General features: G+C 43.1%; 1 protein-coding gene across 14 annotated transcripts in view; it reads left to right on the top strand.

Moving 5' to 3' along the window:
• Window positions 1-25,110, top strand: part of SCUBE3 (signal peptide, CUB domain and EGF like domain containing 3) — a 230,431-nt gene that overhangs the window by 122,861 nt on the left and 82,460 nt on the right. For 6 of the 14 annotated variants that reach the window (XM_061632340.1, XM_061632342.1, XM_061632355.1 and 3 more), the window contains 2 exons: window positions 21,037-21,162; window positions 23,002-23,118. In XM_061632340.1, the coding sequence (XP_061488324.1) occupies window positions 21,037-21,162; window positions 23,002-23,118 (243 nt within the window). The other 8 variants (XM_061632341.1, XM_061632344.1, XM_061632353.1 and 5 more) reach the window with 7 other exon arrangements.

Raw genomic sequence — 25,110 nt, 5'->3', positions numbered from 1 at the left:
CCACCAACAGCATCTCAGTCTTGTCAGGATTGAGTCTCAGTTTGTTAGTTCTCCTTGAGACATTGGCAATGAGCTTTTCAAATGTTTCATCCTCATCTTCTCCTTAATTGGGTGGTCAGTAATAGACTCCAACTACCATGTTCCTTTTATTCCTTGCCCCATTTATTTTAATCCAAATACTCTCAGTGGGACTACCAAACTCATCCTCCTATATTTTTGTGCAGGGACATATATATTTAAAATATAGTGTGACTCTGCCTCCCTTTCTGTTCCTTCTGTTTCTTTTTGAAGAAGTTATATCCTTCAGCTGCAGTATTCCAGTCATGGGAGTCATCCCACCAAGTTTCACTTATATCGATCAAGTCATATTTACCCTCCTGTATTAAGAGTTCAAGTTCGTCCTGTTTGTTTCCCATGCTCTGGTCATTAGTATATAGACCTCAAACACCAAGTGATTTATGGTCTGGCTTCCTTGCTAAATTTTTATGAAGACTTTTATTAGGCCCCATTAGAGCTGTTGTCTCAGTTCCTGTTACTGTGCATAAGCCTTCATTAATAATTATGTCCAAGTTTCTGTTCCCCTCCCCTTTAGGATTTAGTTTAAAGTTCTCCTGATGAAGTTCTCCATGCTGTGGCCAAACACATTCTTTCCACTTCTTGTGAGGTAAAACTCATAAGCTACCAGCAGTCCATCTTCCAGGAAGTGTAACTTCTTGTTGTTATGTGCCTTCAAGTTGACTACGACTTATGGCGACCCTATGAATCAGCTATCTCCAACAGCATCTGTCTCCAACAGCATCTGTCTCCAACAGCATCTGTCTCCAACAGCATCTGTCTCCAACAGCATCTGTTGTGAACCACCCCGTTCAGATCCTGTAAATTCAGGTCTGTGGCTTCCTTTATGGAATCAATCCATCTCTTGTTTGGCCTTCCTCTTTTTCTACTCCTTTTTGTTTTTCCCAGCATTATTATCTTTTCTAGTGAATCATGTCTTCTCATGATGTGTCCAAAGTACGATAGCCTCAGTTTCATCATTTTAGCTTCTAATGATAGTTCTGGTTTAATTTGTTCTAACACCCAATTATTTGTCTTTTTCGCAGTCCATGGTATGCGTAAAGCTCTCATCCAATACCACATTTCAAATGAGTTGATTTTTCACTTATCTGCTTTTTTCACTGTCCAACTTTCACATCCATACATAAAGATTGGAAATACCATGGTCTGAATTATCCTGACGTTAGTGTTCAGTGATACATCTTCGCATTTGAGGACCTTTTCTAGTTCTCTCACAGCTGCCCTCCCCAGTTCTAGCCTTCTTCTGATTTCTTGACTATTGTCTCCATTGTGGTTAATGACTGTGTCAAAGTATTGATAATCCTTGACAAGTTCAGTGTCCTCATTGTCATTCAGTGTTATTTATTTATTATTTATTAAATTTATATACCGCCCGACTAGCAATAGCTCTCTGGGCAGTGAACATGGCAACTTTAAAGTTGCATAAATCTTCTGTTGATATTACTTTAGTCTTCTTGATGTTCAGCTATAGTCCTGCTTTTGTGCTTTCCTCTTTAACTTTCCTCAGCATTCGTTTTAAATCATTACTGGTTTCTGCTAGTAGTATGGTATCATCTGTATATCTTAAATTATTGATATTTCTCCCTCCAATTTTCTCACCTCCTTCACCTTGGTCCAGTCCCGCTTTCTATATATGTTCTGCATATAGATTAAATAAGTGTAACTTGTGGTCCCACAATCCAAGTCTGTCGCGTCGACGCCACCTTCTTAGTCAGTCATTCACCCTGTGTATTTTCCTTATCCCCTTCTACTCCTCTTCTAAGTACTGGAAGTATGGATGAGAAAACTATCTGGTCCCCAAAGTCCTTGAGTTTCCTTCCCAGAGCTTCAAAGTCTGACATGATTTCTTTGTAGCTCCACTTGGCAGTATCATTTGTTCCCACATGGATGACAAGAAAGGGATAAGTATTAGTGGGCTTTATGAGTGTTTGGCAACCCTTCAGTCACAGCTCTAATCTATTCTCTAGATTAGACAACATACTTGGCAAGTCCATAGGCCTTCTTGGCACACTTGGGTTTCAATCCCACATGGAAGAGAGTCTCCTCCTCCTCCTCCTCCTCTTCTCTTCTTGCTGTTGTGGGGCATGGTTTCATTGCCTTCTTGACTGAGCTTCAGCTTTTTGTCTGCTGCCTCACAGGGTCTCCTGTAATTCTTCCTCTGGAGGTTGTCCTCCAGTCTCATCCTTAAGTATCTGAAAACAGTTCCATAGTTCCACTAGTACAGTGTGTCTTCTAGCTCTTCTGCTCCTGTCATCCTTTTCCATAGAGTTTCCTCCACTTCATTGTTCCTCTCCTCAACACTCCCCTCTTCTGCTTCAACTTGCTGTTGTTCTTCGAGTCTAGTTTTCAAATTCTACATTCTAATTGCCATCTATAGGCTAAGTCATAAGAACTCTTTTCTGTTCTTACTTTCTTTTATCTTCTGTTTTGATCACTCTCTGCTTCTTAGTTCACATTCTTTAGGATTTTGTGACACTGTCCTTTATTGGCTTCACTTTCATTTCACAAAACATTTGTTTTTTCACATCCCAGTAAACTGTAAGTAATGGTTTGCCATGAATAATGATAATAATAATTTACATTTGTTCATTGGTTTATACAAAAAGAAATGTGTCAAAGCAACTTAACAACAAAATACAATTCAAACAGATAAAATCAATAAAAAGCATATTTAAAATAACAGTACAATACAAAATTCCTAAAATGCTGATTCAGCAATACAATAAAAAGGACCTGTCCTACTCTATCCTATTAAAAGATGAGCACCACAGTAGAGACTTAACCACCAAGAGCCTGGGTAAATATAAATATCTTAGCCTAGCGCCTAAAAACTGACAATGATGGAGCCAGACATGTTTCCTTGGGGAGACCATTCCACAGATGGGGAACCACCACTGAGAAATACTGTTCCTTTCTGGTATGTTTGTCTCCTTTCTTCTAGTATACTGAGACCCCTGGCTTAGCACTGCATCTGAACCAGGGATCACAGTTTGTTTTGCTTCAACAAACCAAGATCATCAGTATGCCAAGAACAAACCTTGGTTACATATCATGGCTTGCGGGAGCAAACCAAACCAAAATCTATACTTCAGATGCAATGTTATGCCAGCAGTTATGATTTATTTCATCCCACTGCAAGCAGGGAGGAGCAAGTGGCCAAGATCAGCAGGGTCATAGTAAACCATTAACTGTGATTTACCATAATGTGTGAATGAAGCCAGTGGCTCTCTTTCTTCACAGTTTCCTTTCTTTCTGGAATCTCTCAAGGGTCATTTTTAGCCCCCCTTCTCTTCATTCTTCAGCCTCTTCCTATTGGCAATTAAACTGCCCTTTGGTCTACAGTATCACTGATGGCATCCTCACAAACTCCAGTTCTGTCTTTCTGTTCCCTCCTTCTATTCCTCTTTTCTCGCTCACATTTCAAATTGTCCTACAGCTACTTCTGTTCAGATGTCAGATCAGTATCTCCACTTCACTTTCACTCCTTCTCTGTCTCTCAGTTGTCCTTGTACGTCCAGGTAAGAGCTTGGGCATTGTTTTTAATGCTTCTCTTTCTTTCTCGGTGCACAGTACTGCTCTAGCTAAGATTTGCAAGCTTTCCTCCTATAATACTTCTAAAAATTGTCCTTTCTTATCTGCTGATTCTACTGTAACCCTTATTCAGACTCCTGTTCTGTCCTGTGTTGATTAATTGTTGATGAGCAAGTAATGTTTTGCTTACTGGTTTTCCTGCCTTCCAGCTAATCGGTTGTTTTCAGTTCTTCTGCTCATTTATTTTTTGTAGTTGAATTATGTTATATCAATATGCTTCCCTTTCCTGGCTTCCTTTATTGTTCTTTATTAAGTTTAAACTTCTTCTAACCTTTAATGCCCTTATCTGTTCAGTTCCTCAATTCCTCCATTTCTCAAATACTCATCTTTTTTCTAAACTTGCATGCCCTTGTGCTATTGCCCATCTGTGTGGTTTCTTGTATGCCTTCTCTTTGTCCTACTTTAGGAAACTAATTTTAAAAATCACTTTTTCTCCCTTGTATTTCCTCCTTGAAATTCTCTTTGGTTTTGTTTTGTTTTGTTAGATCATTTATTGAACAGAATTTATTTTAACTTCTTTTGCTTTACAACCAAGCACATGCAAAGTTCCCCCCTCCCTCTGCATTTCCTTGGCTTTTCTCTCATATATTTTAGATTGTGAGCATGTGGGCAGGGACCTGTGCAGATCAATAAATCATGGCACATGGCAGGTTGTGACTCTAAGGCTATGAGTTCTGTTGCATTAAGCACATACAGTTGGCTTTAGTCTGCTGTCTTGCTCCCTGAGGGCCTAAAGAAAAGAATCAGGAATGGAGAAAATGGTTGAGATCTCACTTACTGGAGACTGAGGAGGTAGGTTGGCCCAGGCACCCATGCCCAGAGCCTACCCTTCCCTATAAGGTAACTCTGTTTTTAGCAAAAGAGTACAAGGGATAAAGGTGATTTTATAATCAAAGGCATCTCAGAGACTCGGACGTCAGCTGCTTCCACATACCCCTCATTCTATGGCCATACAGGGAGATCAGAAGTCAACTAATTCTATAGTCAGTCTTGGCACAGCACCAGGACCATGTAAGCCCCAGCAAGGGAATATTGCTCCCATACCAAGATGTGCAACATGAGTTTGTTTCACTCTACCTTGACATCAACAGAAGTCTGATCACACAAGTGGGGGAACATTGGTGAAAGCACACTTTAGACATGGGCACATCAAGGCTAACAAGTAGAAAGGGCAGACTGCTGATACGTGTGTTCTCAGATCCCCTGACAGGTTCTGTGCCTCAGGACCCCAGACACAAATACTCGCCTTTGTACCCGTGGCTGCAAGAAGACGACCCCTAAAACAAGTAAGTGGGGAGGGGGTTTATTAGGGAGGGGAAGCACATACCAAAAACATGTCTCCTGAACATCTCTCATCCCTCACCCCCCAAGCACTTCAAGATGCGCAGAGCACTCTAGCCATAAGCACAAAGTATGTCCCCCTCTGTCCTTGGAACCTGAAGAAACTGCACTCAAAAATTTACTCTTACTCAACAGGTGATGCAAACTTCTCCTTAATCATTGGGATTCAGCATGCCGCCACCTCAGCGTTGCTGGCACTGATCCATGTTGGCTGAATTCTGCAAGTTCTGACAGAAGACAGCACCAGGAGCCTATGTGCCAGCCCAAAAGTCAGATCAGGCTGATGGAGTGGTTTGCAGAGAGGAAAGGGACACTGCCAGCTGTCGAATTGGGTTTAAACATTTTTTCTGTCATCCATAAAATCTCAAGGAGATGTAGAATAACGGTAAAATATAACACTAAAACCATATATAACAAAGCAAAGTTAAACCAATGGTACTAAAAGCTAGAAAAGGCTTGGTAGAAAAGGTGTGCCTTCAGCAGGGACTGAAATTACAACAGTGTTAGTGCCTGATTCAGTTCAGAGGGGAGGTGATTCCATAGAGAGGACACCACAACAGAAAAGGCCCTCCCGCTGCTTGCATAAAACAAACTTCTGCAGTATATGGCACAACTAGGAGACAATACTGAAGTCCTAGTGGAGGGAAAGGTGGTGAGCTGAGGCAGGAGAGTAAGTGGCATTGGAGGCAAGAGAGCAAACAGGTGAGAGAAACAAAGTCTGAAAGACCTAAAGCATGAACAAGGATGAGAGTAGAGGGCATAGGAAGCTGCCTTATACTGAGTCAGACCATTGGTCCATCTAGCTCAGTATTGTCTATGTTGATTGACGGCAGCTCTCCAGGGTTTCATACCAGGACATTCCCAGCCCTACCTGGAGATGCCAGGGACTGGACCTGGGACTGTCTGCTGGCAAAGCAGATGCTCTATACTGAACAATGGCCTTTCTCCATGGCAGAAGGAGAACAATTTGGAAGACCCAACAGGGTGTCGATAAGAGAAGTGGAAACTAAGGAGAAGGTCTGGAAGAGAATTGGATAGAGGAGAGAGAGAGAAGACTGGAAGTGACAATCAGGGAAGGAGAGAAGTACAGGCTGAAGACAGCGAAAAGGGAAACACAGAGAGTAAGAATTACCAAAGCTTTCTGGCTATTTGTAGGTGGCACTTTCTAGCATATCTGCTTCAGCTGTGGGGATGCTATTTTGGAGTGGTAAAGTACAAGCCAGAAATCCCAGAAAAGGACTACTAGTCATCAGTTTCCCTAACGAAACAGATGGATGTGAGACATCTTTCTTTACCTAGAATGGGGTGTGAATGGAGATCTCTTATAAAAAATGGAGAGCAAGAATATCCTATTTGTGAAGAGTGTAAGAGAAGAACATGACATGCCTATAAAGAGGACACATAGTAAGTAGTTTGCGTCAAAAGGTTCCGTGTTGACAACAACCCCCCAAACCCACGTGAGCTCTGATTATGCACTGGGGAAGGCAATAGGGAACAGCTAGTTTGGTGAACACCAAGTACTCAATTCCACTTATTACTAGCGTTGGCCAAACTCTTCCCCTTTGCATGATCTGAGCCACAGCAGAACAAATAATAGCTGGGGAAAGAGTTCTAGTGTCACTCCCTGCCCTGGATAGGGGAGAATTATCTCCCCCAACAGGTGACCCCCAGGGGAGTCTGCCAGGTGAGGACACACTCACTGGGAAAGTAGAGTCTGAGTGTAGCACAAGGAACATAAGAACACCAGGGTGATGGCACCTTTTCTCAGTTAATCATTTTTCAAGCACCCCACCACACACACTATCTGTTACAGCTGCTTCCCATTATGTATCACTCTCCTGATATTTCTTTTGTCTCTCCAGGCAGCCTTCCAGCAGGCACAAAGACAAAAGTGTTCCCAGTGCCATGCAGACCACAAGCAAAATCTGCATCAGCAACAGCAGTGATCCATGGGAAGTCAGCTGTTCCACTGTGGGGTTGTCAGCTTTTTGTTCTTACCGGGCTCCTGTACCTTTGAATGCTGCTTGCAAGACATTAATGAAATGGATGTAAAGTTGAGTAAAAAAAAAAGGTGTAAAATGGGTGAAGTTGCATCTGTTATTCCTTTGGCTGGCAAGCCACTTTCAAAGACACAGAGAACAAGAACAAAAAGGTAGCAGCCCTCATTCCGTTGTGATACTGTTATCACAGAAGTTACTCCGCAAGTGACTCTGTTCAGTAAAAAGTGTGTGTTTCAGCTGTGCCTCTGTTCTCATGATGGCTAGCATCATGATGGCTACCACTCATCTCACATGTGTTCAAAATGGGACACAGAACAGAAGTGTGGCAAAGGAAACCCTTGTGCAACATTCCAGGAGGGTTGAAAGTCTGCATATTGACCAGGGGAACAGCTGCAGCATTGGGGGACTGGAGAACACCCATCCTGGGAGTGAGCACCTGAGCATCTGGGTGCTTGCTTGCTCACTCCTCTGGCTTGCTGTCTCCTGAGACAGCTGAAGTCCCTGGTAAGTGCTGCAAGGACTGGGACCCCCTGCCTGACCCTGACTCCAGAGAGAAGCTGCAGTTAATCTTGCAACCTCTTGCATCAGCTCCTGTCTGAGTCAGGGGCATAAAAGCCTGGCTGCCCTTGGGGTTTCCACCAAAGGGGGTTGCCCCTTAGGGAGTCCTGAGGGCAAGGGTGCTACCCCCTTCCATTTTTTTAGACCAATCTATAGGAGACTGGTAGTGGGGAGGGCCTATGGCACATGTGTAGTTCCTGTGCAGGGTGAGAGCCTGTGCAGTGAACTGAATGATAGGAGAAAGTCTCCAGATGCCTTCAGAGTGAGAGTCTGTAACTGGCAGAAGGCTGGCCCTCCCTGGGTGTGAGACAGGCCGGGGTGAGTAGATGTGCCCTAAGTGAAAAATATTGAGTGGGTCTGACTGTTCCCAATTCTTTCAGAGGCCTAATGGGATAATTGGTTCGGGCAGGTTTTCTTGGTGGGCTCTTGTTGGGTCCATATTAGGTGTTTAGGAGGAGTCTTAGCAAGGAGAGACATGGTTGATGTCATCCCAATTCCAGTGATCATGTGTAGAGGGAGGTATAGCCATGGGAGGTAGTGAACTACCATAGAAGACAAGGGCAAGACTATCTACGTCTTGTTCCCCGCTCCTACTCCTCCCATGGATGGATTCCTTGTTTCTCATCTGCAGTGCCCACTGGCCTGTGTGTGTTGTTTAATGCCAGATCAGTACATAATAAGACCGCATTCATCCATGATTTGATCGTGGGTGAAGATGCCGATTTGGTGTGCATTACCAAGACCTGGGTGGGTGAGCTGGGAGGAGTTGATCTGACCCAGCTTTGCCCACTTGGATATTCGGTGCAACACCAGCACAGGCTGCAGGGATGAAGGAAGGAGTTGTTGTGGTTTACAGAACTTCCATCTTGGTCACCAGGAAACCACTCTGTCTGGGAGCTGGCTGTGAGGTCCTGCACCTGGTGTCAGGTCAAGGAGACAGTAAACTAGGGTTGCTGCTGGTGTACTGTCCACCCTGCTGCCTGGCAGCTTCTCTGACCGAGCTGGTGGAGGCTGTCTCAGCTGTGGTGTTGGAGGAGCCCAGAATGATAGTCCTGGGTGATTTCAATGTCCATGCTGAGGCTACCTCTAGTGTTCCAGCTCGGGACTTCATGGACTCCATGACAACCATGGGGCTCTCTCAAGTTGTCACGGGCCCAACACATAAGGCAGGGCACACCCTCAACTTGGTTTTTGCTCCAGATGGAGGAAGGGGTTGTCTGGAGATGGGGAGGTGGATGTCACCCCACTGTCATGGTCAGACTACTTCCTGGTGAAGTTTAGACTTATGCCTTATGGCCTGCAGGGGTGGTGGACAGATTAAGCCCCTGGAGACTAATGGAATCCATAGGATTCCTGAATGCCCTGGGGGAGTTCACAGTAGATAGAGCAGGTGACCCTGTTGAAGCCCTTGTCACGCTGTGGAACAGTGAGACACATTGGGCTCTTGACACGATTGTCCCCGAGCACCCTCTCTGGCATTGTGGAGCCCGGTTTGCACCTTGGTACACTGGTGAGCTAAAGGCAGTGAAACAGGCTGGATGACAGCTAGAGCACAAGTGGCAAAAGATGTGCTGTGAGGCTCATTGGGCATGAGTAAAACATCATAATCATGCCTACTGTGTGGTGGTGAGGGTGGCGAAGTAGGCCCACTTCTCTGCCACCATTGCATCCTGAAGTAGCCGTCCAGTGGAGCTTTTCCACATTGTCAGGGGTCTGTTGACATCACTTCTAGGAAATGGAGTTTTAGACCCTTCGGAGGCCCACTGTGAATTGTTTGCAAGGCACTTTGAGGGTAAAGTTGCTCGCCTCCATAGCAATCTTGATGACTCATCCACATCTACTGTAGTCCCCAGTAAAGTGTCCAGTGCAATGTCTGCTGCAGCTTCTTGTGATTGGTTTCAGTTGATGCGGCCTGATGATGTGGACAAGGTGCTTACGACAAAGCAGCCAGCAACATGTCTTCTTGACCCATGTCCTTCTTGGCTTATTAAAGCTTGCCAAGAGAGTTTGACTGAGTGGATCCAGGGTGTGGTCAATGCATCATTGTGGAAGTGAGTGGTTCCAGCTGCCCTGAAAGGGGCGGTGATCCAACCACTCCTGAAGAAGCCCAGCCTGGACCCTTTGGTTTGTGACAACTACCACCCGGTCGCAAATACCCCCTCTTTAGGGAAGATGATTGAGAGGTTTGTGGTGCAGCAACTGCAAGTGCTCTTGGATGAAACAGATTATCTTGACACATTCCAATCTGGATTCAGGCCTGGTTATGGGACTGAATTGCCCTTGGTCACCCTGATGGATGACCTTTATCAGGAGAAGAACAGGGGGTTGAGACCCTGTTATTCTTACTTGATCTTTCTGTGGCTTTTGATGCCATTGATCATGGCCGACTTGGTGAGATGGGTATCGGAGGCACTGTTTTACAGTGGTTCCAATCCTATCTCCAAGGTCGTTTCCAGAGAATAGCATTGGGAGATTGTTTTTTGGCCCCCTGGCAGTTGTTCTATGGGATGCCACAGGGTACCATTTTTCCCCCCATGCTGTTTAACATGTATATGAAGCCCTTGGGAGCAGTCATCAGGAGATTTGGGGCGAGGTGTCAGCAGTATGTTGACAATACCCAGCTCTATTTCTCTGTAATATCTGAATCGGGAGAGCTGTGCAAGCCCTGGATTGCTGCTTGGACTAGGTGATGGGCTGGATGAGGGCCAATAAACTGAATCTGAATACTAGCAAGACAGAGACGCTGTGGATTGGTGGTGCCTGAGCTTGGATAATTGGTCAGTTTTCTGCTTTGGATGGGGTTGTACTCCCTCTGAAAGAGCAGGTCCATAGTCTAGGGGTGTTCTTGGATTCATCTTTGTTGCTAGAGGCCCAGGTGACCTCAGTGGCTAGGAGAGCCTTTTACCAGCTTTGGCTGGTAAGACAGCTGCAGTCGTTTCTGGACCAGGATAGCCTGACCACTGTCCATGCACTGGTAATCTCCAGACTGGATTACTGTAATGCACTGTATGTGGGGCTGCCCTTGAGGTTGGTCCAAAAGCTGCTCACTGGGGGTAGGGTATCACCAACATGTCACTCTGCTGCTGAACGAATTGCACTGGCTACCTGTTAGCTACTGGGCTGTTCTAGGTTCTTTTCTATGTGTACATCCGCTTTGTTCCACCCATGCCAGTGAGTATAATATAGTTGCTATGAGTGGTGGTACCATATGAACCTCAGCACACATGCACTGTACCTCTTGTGATGGATGCCATTTTATGACACTGTTTTTTTAAATTGATCTTTTAATTAGCACTAAAACACTTCTCTAGCTATACTGTATATTATTTTAATGAAAGAGAATTATAGCACTATAACACCACAACGATATAATCTTAATTTTTGTATTATGATGTTATAGTGCTAAAATACAATACAATAGCACTAGAATACAATGACACAATTTTTTAAAAATAACTGTTTTAGCAAGATGGTTGATTTAGCATTGTGTTTAATGGTGGTGACCAGAAGGGTTTTTAAAATAATGAATATATTAACATTGTGGCCTTATGGTATTAGTGCTCTATACTTCTCTTTTATAACCATTGTGTTAATTGAAAGATTTGAGGGGGATTGTGTTTGCTGAACTGTGATAGGTTTAGTTTCTCAATACATCGCTGCCCGTGTTAAAACCCCACTCTTTTAAAAAGATGAAAGAGCACTGCTAAAGGCATCTACGCTTGCGAAGACTGCACTACTGTTCCATTCTTCTGAAGTCGGACTTTCTGCAGTTTGAGAGGAGATGGAAGAACAGTAGGGAAAATACAAGTCATACAGATTTCCTGTAAGAAGTGAGTGAATGAAGCATAGCAATTCCACACTTAACACCTAGTGTGAAAGCACCTTTGTGCTTTATTGCATTTAAGATGGGCAAGGGTAGGTCCGACCAATCATTTAAATCTTTCACAGGTCATTCTTGGTGCAACAGTATTATTGTTTCTGCTCCCATTCAGATATCTAGATTCAACCAACTTCTGTTAAACTTTCAGTGGACCTTACATGGAATTATAAGCTTTTGATCTTCTACACTCTTCATCCCCAAATCTTAGAAGGAATCAGCCTTTGTTGCTCTCTGTTGAAACCCAGGCATGTGTGGCTATGCTTTGTGGGCTCAATTTAGCAACAAACTATTGGCTTAACTATTTGTTCCAGGAAGCAGTTCTGCTTAAGTTTACTGCTCAGCTTTGCAGTGCTGGTGTTGGACAATTGTTTGTGCTCAACTGTACATGGATATTGAAAGAAGTTCCCTAGAAATGGGCATCATGTTTTCTACAGTAATTTGTAATTCTCCCGTTGACATCTCACCATTCCTCTTCAGTCCTGGCGTAGATGCTCAGTGTATATTCCCTGTTCAATTCATTTTAACTGAGACTGCCAGAAAGGGGGAGGTGTCAGTTAAAGTCTGCAGTGGCAGCAGTTTTTACAATGTAAACTGATCATAAACTTCTGAGAAACTGAAGCAAGCTTTCCCAAAACCAATTTCATGCATCTAGCTAGATAGCCATGGGATTGAAATAGACTTGATTTTAATGACTCGGGTTGGACTCAAACCAGTAACTTAGAATTGAGGGAGCTTTTATTTCTTGTTCATTCTCCTTCCAAACATGGTGTAAGTCATGGGTGTTTCAACTCTAGTTCTGTGAAAGGCTAGATCTCTTCATATTTCTTAGCACAAGCAAATGCACATCTGAGCCCTGTACTCTACAGTAAGCCCCCTCTGTCTGTGTTGCTCTCTCCTTGCCCCCACCCCTATAATCTGAGGTGCATATAGGGTGAAAGTAGGGTCAGTGTGGCTTCTATAGTCTGCTTGAATAGATGCACAGGCTTGCCACAGGATTCTCACTCTAGAAAGCATTCCTGCCTTTTCTAGTAACACTTTGTTCATGAACTAAAATGCTTTGTGTATACTTCCTTTGTATTGAAACCCTGAATCTGGTACCTGACAACATGTCTTCATACTGTGACCTTTTGTTATGGAATTCTGAGCCAACTAAAAAAGTGTAAAGCACTACTACCTATAACAGTAAATCTACAGGGAGTGTGGAGAATGAGGCAAGGCTTTCTCTGCTCTTTTCTCTAAATGCATCAGGTACTTTCTAAGCTTCTGAAGGGATGGCACTCAGTGGTAGAGCATCGGCTTTGCCTGCAGAAGGTCCCAGGTTCAATCCCTGATGTCTCCAGGTAGGGCTGGGAGAGACTTCTGTCTGAATCCCTGGAGACCTGCTGCTAGTCAGTGCAAACAATACTGTGCTAGATGTACCAATAGTCTGACTCAGTACAAGGCAGCTTCCTATATTCCCATGTTTTCATGTCTTCAAAGAATGGAGAAACATAAGTATAGAGGCTGAGTGGTTGAATTGAGCACATCTGATCCCTGAATAGCTTTCATGCAGAAGAACCCTCAGACCATGAGCATCTCCCCATACCCATTAAACATGCCTCAATTGTTGAAGAGGGGCTTTCCTTTGCTTCCTTGCCCGGGCAATTACAACAGGATCCTTCAGTGTTGTAGCTGGCCATTCAGCACCAAGATCTGTCCTGAAGTCAAGTAGCCTTTCAGTTCAATTTTGGCACTGCGCTGAGATTATACCCTGGATGGACTGTAAAATAGTCAGAATACTGTTGCAGTTGCATCAGTTCCTTCTTGATGCTATAAAATGGCATGAGAAACCCTGGGCTTCCTATGTAGTCTTTCCCAGAGGGAATAAGGCTGCAGCTGCTCACTGTGTTTGTTGTTATATGCCTCCAAGTCGACTACGACTTATGGTGACCCTATGAATCAGCAACCTCCAAGAGCATCTGTCATGAACCGTACTTGTGCTTAATATGAGATGCCTCTGAGGAAACAGGCCAGAGCATTCAACGTTCAATCTCTTACTGGAATCAAGCTCTGTGTGACTATGCTAGCTGTCTCCATTCCTCCTGTCTGCCTGTGGATTTTTTAAAATAATATTTAAAATCTATTCAATGCTGTATTCAGTGTCCACAGAACTCACCTTTTACAGCTGAGGTTATAGGTGACTTTTTCCTATCTCTGATGAGAATGGGATAACCAGGACTGTGGGCATCACAAGATCTTTGGTTTTCCAGTTCAGATGAGGCAGAGAGATTGTTGGGGGGGGAGGAAAGCACGTGTGTATGCGTGTAGGAAGGTGAGGTGTTGGGGGGACAGAGCCATCATTATTTTTCTCTGCTTATTTTTCTGTTGCTGATCCTGGACAGTGAGTATTTCATATGGCATGTTTTAGCATATTGTGGAGCTGAGGCCCATAAAATGCACAATTGGTTTTCCAGGCCACGTGGAGTAGCAACAAAGCTCTGCTAGTGCTGATCCTTCTCAACCACTGCTCCTGCCTGTAACAGACTTTGATTGTATGTGTGTGGTTAGGTCTATAATTGCAGCCACAGCTTTCCTCTTGATATTCCTCCTTTCTCTCTTTCTCTCACTTGTATAGCTGGGAAGACACCACCACAGCACTGCCCAGGCATAGCATCTGCCTTGGAAATTCAAGCATTTCATATGCCAGCAAACAATCACACTGAATGAACTGACAAGTTATAGTTCCAGTGAGCATTGTTCACACAGGGCCTAATGTGTTGTGCGGCTGAACCTTGTTAGCCTATAAATTGCTTAGAACCATAGAATAGTAGAGTTGGAAGGGGCCTATAAGGCCATCAAGTCCAACCCCCTGCTCAATGCAGGAATCCAAATCAAAGCATTCCCGACAGATGGCTGTCCAGCTACCTCTTGAATGCCTCCAGTGTCGGAGAGCCCACTACCTCTCTGGGTAATAGGTAATTGGCTCCATTGTCATATAGCAATTAGGAAGTTTTTCCTGATGTCCAGTCGAAATCTGGCTTCCTGCAACTTGAGCCCATTATTCCGTGACCTGCACTCTGGGATGATCGAGAAGAGATCTCGGCCCCTCTCTATGTGACAACCTTTCATATACTTGAAGAGTGCTGTCATGTCTCCCCTCAGTCTTCTCTTCTCCAGGCTAAACATGCCCAGTTCTTTCACTCTCTCCTCATAGGGCTTTGTTTCCAGTCCCCTGACCATCCTTGTTGCCCTCCTCTGAACCTGTTCCAGTTTGTCTGCATCCTTCTTGAAGTGCAGAGACCAGAACTGGACACAGTACTGAAGATGAGGCCTAACCAGTGCTGAATAGAGGGGAACTAATACTTCACACGATTTGGAACCTATACTTCTGTTAATGCAGCCTAATATAGCATTCACCTTTTTTGCAGCCACATCGCACTGTTAGCTCATATTCAGCTTCTGATCAACGACAATTCCAAAATCCTTCTCACATGTTGTATTGCTGAGCCAAGTACTCCCCATCTTATAACTTTGCATTTGGTTTCTTTTTCCTAAATGTAGAACTTTGCATTTCTCCCTGTTGAATTTCATTCTGTTGTTTTCAGCCCAATGCTCCAGCCTATCAAGGTCCCTTTGAATTTTCTTTTTGTCTTCCACAGTATTAGCTATGCCCCCCAATTTTGTATCATCTGCAAATTTGATAAGCATGCTCTGTGCCTCCTCATGCAAGTCGTTAATAAAAATGTTGAAGAGCACTGGGCCCAGGATCAAGACCTGTGGTACCCCACTTGTTACTTCCGCCCAGTTAGAGAAGGAACTATTGATAAGCACTCTTTGAGTATGGTTCTAGAGCCAACTGTGGATCCATCTAATAGTTGTTCCATCCAGCCCACATTTAGCTATCTTGCTAATCAGAATATCATGGGGCACTTTGTCAAAAGCTTTGTTGAAGTCGAGATATATTATGTCCATAGCATTCCCACAGTCTACAATGGAGGTTACCCGATCATAAAATGAGATTAGTTTGGCAGGATTTGTTCTTCATAAATCCATGTTCGCTCCTAATAATCACTGCATTGTTTTCAAGGTGTTTACAGATTGACTGCTTTATTCTGCTCCAGAGTTTTTCCAGGGATTGATGTTAGGCTGACTGGTCTGTAGTTCCCCGGTTCCTCCTTTCCCCCCTTTTTGAAGATAGGGACAACATTAGCTCTCCTCCAGTCATCCGGCACTTCACCGGTCCTCCATGATTTCGCAAAGATAATAGACAGCAGTTCTGAGAGTTCTTCAGCTAGTTTCTTCAATACTCTAGGATGCAGTTTATCAGGCCCTGTCGATTTGAACTCATTCAAAGTGATTAGGTATTCTTTGACTGTCTATCAGTCTCAAGCTCCAATCCTGACCCTTCTATGTCATGTTTCCCAGGAGGGTCATAGACCCTCTTTTTGGAGAAGACTGAGCCAAAGTAGGAATTGAGCACTTCTGCCTTTTCTTTGTCATCTGTTGTCATTTTGCCATCCTCATTGAGTAGCTGTGCCACCATTTCTTTTCTCTGTCCTTTACTATGGACGTACCTAAAGAAAGCTTTTTTGTTGCTTTTAGCATCTCTCACTAGCCTCAGCTTCTTCTCAGCTTTAGCCTTCCTGACACCATCCCTGCAATTTTGTGATACCTGCCCGTACTCTTCCTTTGTGGCCTGGCCTTCTTTCCACTTCCTGTATGTGTCCTTTTTTGTTTTCAGGTCCTCTCTAAACTTTTTGTGAAGCCACACTGGCTTCTTTTGCTGTTTCCCCCCTTTTTTCCTTGTTGGAATTGCTTGCCATTGGGCTTTTAGAATTTGCTTTTTTAGAAACTCCCACCCATCTTGGACTCCTTTTCTCATTAGGGTCACTTGCCATGGAACTGTACTTATAATTGTTCTGAGTTTATTAAAATCAGCTTTCCTGAAGTCCAGGGTGCGCATATGGCTACTGTCAGCTTTTGCTTCTGTTAAAATCAAGAATTCAAGTATGGTGTGGTCCCTTTCCCCCAGAGTTCCCGTAACTGCCACTTCATCCACCAAATCATCTCTGTTGGTTAGCATGAAGTCCAGTATAGCTGATCCTCTGGTTGCTTCCTCTACTTTCTGTAGGAGAAAGTTATCTCCAACACAAGTCAGAAATTTCTTGGAGGGGCCGTGTTTGGCAGAATTTGTCTCCCAACAGATATTGGGATAATCGAGTGTTGGTGCAGTTATTTATTTATTCATTTATTTGCAATATGCTTGTAAAAATCAAAGTAGCAGGGAAATAGTGACAGATTATGGAATACATTGTGTACTGTCACTATTTCTCTGCTACATTCTGGTTTGTTTGTGCAAAAGTTTTTGTGTCATCTGAGAGAACCATAATTACTTGAACTTCTGTTTTCCTACAGTGTTGAGTATTTATTGTGCTCTCTAAAACATAGCAGGATTCCTTCCAAAAACACACATATAGAGAGGCAACACTAAATGGTAAATTATACTTCCCAACACATTTTCCCAACTCCCTGTTCCAAACACCTCTAGACTACCTTCCAAGGAACGTAAGAACATAAGAAATGCCTGCTGAATCAAGCCAGTGGCCCATCTAGTCCAGCATCCTGTTCTCACAGTGGCCAACCAGAAAGTAGCAAGATGCAACCAAATGTTACAAGAATATGAGGCTATGTCAGCTTTTCATTGAGTACCCCTTTTGCAATGTGTCCGTACCCACTCCATGTACTAATGCCACCATGCTTCATCTCTTTAAAAAGCTTTTGTCTGGACAGAAGTCTTATTCTCTTTCTTCCCATTGTCTCATTCCTCCTCCTTCATTAATGTTTAGGGTTGTTACCAGCAGAAGTAGTAAAAAGGCCATGAAATGTCCATGAAGGGCTCCATAAGGTACTTAATATCAAATGCCTTCAGATTTGCAATCCAGGCTGTGCATATGTTGCTCACTGGAGGAGAGGCTAACAAATTATGGATCCTGTTTAAGGGCTCCTTGATGTGCTTCTGCCAGCAGTTCTTTGGCAGGGCAGAGACCGCAACACAGAGCTCTGCCTTCTCCTGCTAGGAGATGCATAAGCCTGCCAAAAATAATAGTGATGGTGAGGAATAAAACAGATCTGAATTGCTGCTGAGATCCTCAGAAGTCTGTCTGAGTTGGTGCTCCTTAAGGATCTGTGCCTCGGATCCTTCTTTTTTTGCACCATGACAGCACCGGAAAGCAATAGATCCATGGTTTTTACAGTTCAGTCAATGGAGACGGATGTGATCTGTCATTTGATGGAGACAGGGGAGGAACTCATGAAAAAATAAGAAATTTCAAGAGATTCTGTTGGATCTGAGATGTGTTGTTTCTCTGGCAGTCCTGGCAACTGTGGCACTCTATCTTCTCCCACACTTGCTGCTCTATTTTCTTCCCCATACACTCCCCTTTCCCTCAACGTTCAGTGCTCCACTTTCTGTTCAATTGCTTGAGTGTCAGTCTGAACCTTGAAAAGCACATAGAGCTGAAAGAGGAAGTGAGAAAAAGTGTCACTTTTCCAGCTTCTTCAGCTCTCTATATTTTTAAGGGGTGGGGTAAAGAAAGGTAACCAGCCTTGCCACCTCATGAGGAAGGGGGCAGTGAGCTGGACGGCTTTGCAGGTACCAGGGGAAGTTTTCAAGGGCATCGTTGCATCTATGGGTGTCACATTAGCAATACCAGTCATTACATATGTGGGACTGGTGTGATAGTCTTAATTTCTGGCACTGGTACATATGAGACAGAAACTAGCCACTTTTTCCATAACCTGTAGATTCATATCTGCCAATGAATGCGCTAAGTAAAAACCATCAGATTTACCTGGAATACGCTGTAGAATTGGAGTAATAAAAGAATTACCAAAATCCCTATAGAAGGAACAGTATAATAAAACATGATCCACACTCTCCACTTCTCCCGTTACTCATGGGCACCCATTCATGATAGGTTACCCTTCTGTACCTTCCATCCAAGAGAGCAGATGGCAGAACATTGAACCTAGCTGCAGTGAAAGGTCTTCTGAATTTAGAGATATTCATTTTTTTTAATAATGCATGGGCACCAATGGTCTCCTGTTGTCCCTGAACTTGGGGTACATAGCAGCCAGACTCAGATTATTTTGTGATACTTTATCCCAGATTTGCTGTTGGATAGTATGATATTATATAGGAATCCATTATAATCTTGGGGTGTGGTTGGTTAAACACACAGATTTGTAGCTCTGTATACTGATTGCATTCTTCTATTCATGTATTTCATGTATTTTATATTTATTTATATGTATTTATTTGTTTGTTTATTACATTTATACCCTGCCTTTCTTTTCATGATAGAAACCCAAGGTGGCTTACATATGGTTCCCAGGCGGTCTCCCACCCAGGCACTGACCAGACCCGACTCTGCTTAGGTTCAGCAGGGAGCTGGCCTTATGTGCCTTCAGACCATAGCCTGGGACCAGTTTTGATTTTACTGTATGAGACAGAAACAACACCACAGTTTAGTGCAGTAGGAAGACAGAATGAGCATGGCTGCTCACTTAGGTATTCTTTTTTGCCATCATATCAATTTATTACCTGGATCAGCAGGAAAACATATTTTTACAGATGCTTACTACGTCATGAACTCTCATGTCATAACTGTATGGGTCCTCATTGCTATATTCCTCATTTGTAATCATCTGAGTCAGGAACAGTATATTCTAATGAATAAAAGACTCCTACTGAAGCCTGACTCCTTATTCTTCATTTCTGAGTTGCTAAGGAGTTCCAGTTTTTATATTTGGGACTTGAGTGGTCCCTTCCACACCACTTATCCAGGAGAACACATTGGTTTCTCAGACGTAGCTCTTCCTAGGTTATGTGCTGCTACAGGCCTATGCATTCCAACTCAGAAAAAATACAACTGTATTCAATGAAACTCTTTCCAAATACACGCCTTTAGCATTGCACTTTAGATACTGTGTTTGGGTTCAATGTTCTGTGGTAAGTCCCGGTTACTCATTGATGGTGCTTCTCCTATTCAAACCTTAACATCTGCCTTGTGCAACAAGGCAGGCAGACAGACCCAATCCCTATGACTCCTAGTCTGCTTCAGCTCTCCCAGGCCATGAGGCAGGGGGCATGGCCCTCCTGGCTCTGGTTTCTGCTTGTGGTGGGTGGCTGACATGGAGAGATGAATGCTAATACTTGGAACTTGCTGTCCTCCATACCAGAGCAAAGCACAAACAATCCAGAGGCATGAGTCAGAAGCACCCTGTTTTGTTTGCAGCTTCAATTGGCCAGACAGCAGTGTCTGTAGCTAATGCTGCCTCTGGCAAGTCTGCAACACAGAGAGTGCCTGAGAGACTTTTGATCCCTCCTGGGGCCTTGAATTGCCTGCCTGCAGCATCACTGGAGAACAGAGCCTGGGATGTGGAATGAGAAGGCTACTTTGGGTATTGCACTCCTGGAGGATGAAGGGAATGGGTTGGCGTGTAGGAATGATTGGAAGGATCTAATTGAAGAATGGTTTTCTGTTTGATGTGGGATATATAATGGGAAAAGTTGGGCATTAAGCTTTGGCCACTGTGGAGTGATGGCAATACCATGACATGCGAGGGAATGCAGTGGTAAGTGGTGATAAGCTATGTAACACATATTACGCATCCTAGATTTTCATCTAGAAGGGTGTGAACGATAGTCATCTCCACATTGTAGTACATTTTTATAGAAATTGTGCCTGAGTCTATGCCTGCAAGATTTTAGCAGGGCTCAGAAACCTACCTTTCAGATAAGCTTTCCAGGGTAATCAGCTGATCTCAAGCAATTTTACTTCATTCTTTGGTTTGGTAAGTGTTTAAAGTTAGTACAATCTTTTACTGGGCTTGGTGTTGTGTTTTTCATTTATTATGTTTTTTATATGTATTTTAACTTGTATATGTTTAATAAACTTTGGCTTAGATTGCTATTGAAATTAATGGAGACCAGGAATTTTTGCTGTTCCTCATGTGTTTAGAAAGTATGTGTCTATACCACATTCTTCTTAGTACACTTTCCACAGATATTTTCATTGCTACCCAGAGATAGATTCCCAGAAGCTGGCTGTCCAGCCCTTTTAGCCAGGGCTTTCTTGCATTTAACAATGGGAACATCCAGACAGCTCACATTAAGGGTCTCAGTGTGCTGTTTCGATAGGTCCAGGCCTTGCATGCTAGTCATACAGGGAGCTTCAGAGTGGGCTTTCCCACATAGCTGCTGATAGAGACTAGTGCCTGGGACAGGCATGGGTTGTGCAGTCCAGATTGCTGACTTGTTGCTGTGAATAGGAAGAGACACCAGCCTTTCTGCACAACCTGTAATCCCAGTTATGGTTTACAGCCCTTCAGCCTGGTTTCTGGACTACAACTCCCATCAGCCCCAGCCAGCATGGCCAGTGAACAAAGCTGATGGGAGTTGTAGTCTGGAATATCTGGGGAGGGGGCTACCAGGTTGGGAAAGGCTGCCTTACAGAATCTGCCTCAGAGCTCCAGAGGTTATCTGGAGGTCTTCCTTGCTTGTCTTGGTGTCTTATGGGTAGCTTTTATGTTGTTTCCTTTCTCTTTTAGAAGGAATGAATTGCATGAACAAAAATCATGGTTGTGCCCACATCTGCCGGGAGACCCCAAAGGGTAGCATTGCCTGTGAATGCCGACCTGGCTTTGAGCTCACCAAGAATCAACGAGACTGCAAGTGTAAGTAACTGTCTGGAGAGTCTGTCATGAAAGCCCTACAGAAGCAACATTGGATGGATTTTTAATGAAATGGTGCCATTTCCTAGAAGAGGGAAGAAATGCACAACTCCAACCTCATATTCTGTGACTAAGACCTGATAGACAAAACTGCAGGCTCCATTTTTTGGGGGGCTTATTTTTTAAAAATTGCATATCTATGTATCCATACACCCAATCTTGCCCTGATATGTTTGATGCAGTGTTCTAATGGAAAAAAGTTAACCTTCCCTTAAAAAGGGATTACAAATTAGCCAGATCCAGATTGTGAAATTGCCCATGGTTAGCTACTATTAAAAGAAAGTAGCTGATGAAATTAGCATGGTCTCCTAACATGTATCCAGGTGTATTGATACAAATTTACCATTTAAAAAACAGCAATAGGACTGAGATAGCAGCCAGGAAAAGTGATAGTATTAGATTTCTTTACACATCAGTCTTGCAACACACATCTTTTAAGGAGGTACAAGCCAGGAAGTGGGGTGCATACATACTGGCTGATCAAAGCTTTTGGTGTAGTGTCCCTGCTCATGAAATATTTTTTGTTAGAACAGATTGTGTGGAAAAAAATGCTGGTCTGGTTACACTTTTTCTTTAAGCAGGTTCACACTTGTGGTTTCACTGCCTATTTGAGGACAGTTCTAGTTTTTCCAAGTGTGATTGCTTTCAAGGAGAAATTATATTCCATTTCCTCATGCACTTTTTAAAGACTTAATCCCTAAATCATCTTTTGTTTCATTACTTTGTGTATTATAATTACTTAGACTATGAAATGGATTTTATGTCCATGAAACTTAGTGCCCTGCTGATCTCCTCTTGCTTATCTAGTTAAAATTTGATCCATTATGGCTGGAAGTAAGCTTGAATTAGATGACCTACATTGTCTTGGTCAGGACATTTTCAAGTCGAGGTGTTTTTTAGGGGAGTGCAACTAAGTGCTTCTAAAACATACAAGGTATGTGGTACTTGTGCATTGCTTGCTGTGACCGTCTGCTCAACTACACATCAGACATGGGGAATCCAGGGCTATGAATGGCTACTACAGTTCTTACTGATAATGATGTGGTGTTGGTGCAAGAAACTCTCTTTGTGCCTTCTTTTCTCTAGATTGCTTCCCTATACTTTCAGTTGTGCAATAAGACATCTGCCTGGGAATGCAGGGAATCTCCCTTACATTAGATCAGAACTGAGATGGTGGAATGGATTAAAGTGGTCAAATTTTATAGGAAGGAAGTTTGGTTGCTGGGATCAGCGTGTGACCAAGACCTTTTGCTACCTGGAGCACAGTCAAAATGCCAATCCCTTCCCACTCCAGTTAGGGCCAACACTATATATATATAAAATCTTGCTGTACCATTTGGGAACCAATTCTTGTCTTCCATCTATCTCTTCCTCATGGTGCCACCTGAAGGAAATCGATTTTCCTTGGGCTAATGGAGCAGATTTTCTGTTTGATTTGGGGAAGAATACTCTACTCCACAAAAGCTTATGTTGTAATAAATGTGTTAGTTTTTAAGGTGTTACAAAAACGTGTTGTTTTTGATGCCACAAGCCTTCTGGATGATCTGATGAATGACCTTGAAGTATTAATGTTTTTAATTGTTGTAAACTGCCCAGAAAGCTTCGGCTATGGGGCGGTATACAAATGCAATAAATAAATAAATAAATAAACCATTTAGTTTTATTTTGATTGGCATTTCCAGTGCCCTGACAGCTTGGACCCAATTACTGTGTAATTGATATCATGATGATAATATATGGGAGCTGCTATTTAGCGTTTGTGTGTTCTGTTGCCCCTTCCAGTAACCTGCAACTATGGCAATGGAGGATGCCAGCACACTTGCGATGATACAGATCAAGGGCCAAAGTGTGGTTGCCATGTGAAGTTTGTGCTGCACTCTGATGGGAAGACATGCATAGGTAGGTGAGAGCTATAGTGCAAACCTTGCCTGAAATTGTGTGTGTGTGTGTATTTTTAATGGGGAATAGAGTGTGGTATTTATTAAACTTCGTGTGGTTAAGACTGTGTAAGGCTTCTGTCTTTATCATTTATAGCAGTTTGCATTTTGCCACCTTATGTAATTTTAATTCCAAATTATGGTCAAGATGAATAAAATATGATGCTATAATCTGTCCCTATAAAAGTCACTGTTGAGAGAGGATAAGAAAAAAACCCTACAATTTAAAAATGTCCAAGGCACCAGACATCATGCTAAACTGTACTTTAGCAATATGTGAATAAACCTAGCCTCTTCCTGCGATTGTGTACTTCACCCTCCATTCTCCTCCTCCCATGTGGCGCAGAGGAGGTGTTCAGAAACTTTCACTTCCAGTTATTATTGCCATAGTTTGTTTTGTCATCCAAACTTGAAAAATTGTGGTTAACATTAGCTATAGTTACTTTCAAACAAGCCTTCTTCAAACCATGGTTCCTGAAGGTGGCTTGCTTAAATTAACCATAGTTAACATTCGAATCAGGGTTTGGATGACATGGTATGCTGTACTTATCAAAAGCTTCCAAACTCCTCCTCCCAGCTGCCTTGAAGACAGAGCTAGTCAGCCTGAGAGGAGGTTAGACTCGTTCGCCTTGGGCCTTTTTGTGCTTAAGTTGTCACAGGTTAGATTGGCAAGAGAGGGCCCCAATATGGTGTCTCTGGACACCAAGGCACCCTTAGATACCCTCTTTGGAGATTGCCAAGACCCCTTGCCCATCCCAGTTTATTTTTGTTTTTGTTTTTTTAAATTGAGGGGTGGCTTTTTTGTTGTGGTGGAAGGAGGTTGTCTGATTTTGTGGAGAGGGGAGCTCTTCTGCTTTTTTTGTCTGTGTTTTATTTGTTTTGACAGAATAAGCTTTTGCTTGTTAGGGGAGGCTCTGAGTATCACCAGGGTTTTTTCCCTGTGAAATGGATATTTTGTGGTGCCCACAACAATTTCTTAGATTTTCAAGTGTGTCCCCAAATGCAAAGAGATTGGGGATCCCTACACTAAACCATAGAGTAGCTTGAAGTTCAAACATAGCCATTATAAAGCATCACTGTGTCAAAAGGCATCTTTCTGCCATCTGCCACCATTCACATTGGGAATAGAATCCATCAGGGATGTAGCGATGGGGAGGGGGGAAATGAGGGCATTGACCCCCAAATGATAATTCTGCCCCCCAAATGAAATTTTCCTTCAGTCCCCAAACTTCTGGCTTAAAACTTCACTTGAGCTTTTAGAAATACAGTTTAGGCATCCAAAGAGAGGGGCAGGGCAAAGTTACCAAGGGAATGTGAACACATTGTTGTATTCTGTTAATAAGAAGTTTGAGTTTAAGAAGTTTGTCTTGAGCAGGGCCTAGTAGTTGAGGGGAGGAGCTGGGAGGAGAGGGAAAAGGGGCAAGAGGGATTAGGCCAAGAATGTGACTGGATATAATCAATAAAGATCTCGCCTCGAGAATCCACAGTATATTTCTCTCATGGATAAAAGGGGGTAGATACCAACACAGCAGATATAAGAGTTAAAAGTGTGAATGAACACAAATCTTGATGGATGAGGGTGGGAGTTGGCAAACCTAAGGGTATGCAATTGAAGGAAGGCAAGATGGGAAGGACAATATTGTGATGCACTGCAGAGCATCTCCTCCATTGTTGCCAATTTGATGATTTCCCCACTAAAATCTACTGTTTTTAAGTGCATGTCTGGTGGCAATTTTTTTCTGTCTAGTGCCTAGTGGGAAATCTTGTGGATGTCAAACATTTTATGGTCAGAATCTGGTGGGGTTTTTTTTACAAATACTTCAGTTTCATTTTTCCCCTGCTATTATGTATTTCATGAAACTGTGTTGCCAAACCCTAGCCTTTAAAAAAAAATGCTTTTGGATATTTTCTTGTATTTTTCATTGTTTGCATTTCTGTTCCTATGTACAGTCTC

This window comes from Rhineura floridana, chromosome 6 (assembly GCF_030035675.1).
Source record: "Rhineura floridana isolate rRhiFlo1 chromosome 6, rRhiFlo1.hap2, whole genome shotgun sequence".
Classification (NCBI taxonomy): domain Eukaryota; kingdom Metazoa; phylum Chordata; class Lepidosauria; order Squamata; family Rhineuridae; genus Rhineura; species Rhineura floridana.
Note: the sequence above shows the minus strand (reverse complement) of the source record. Positions and strands in the feature narration are given on the sequence as shown.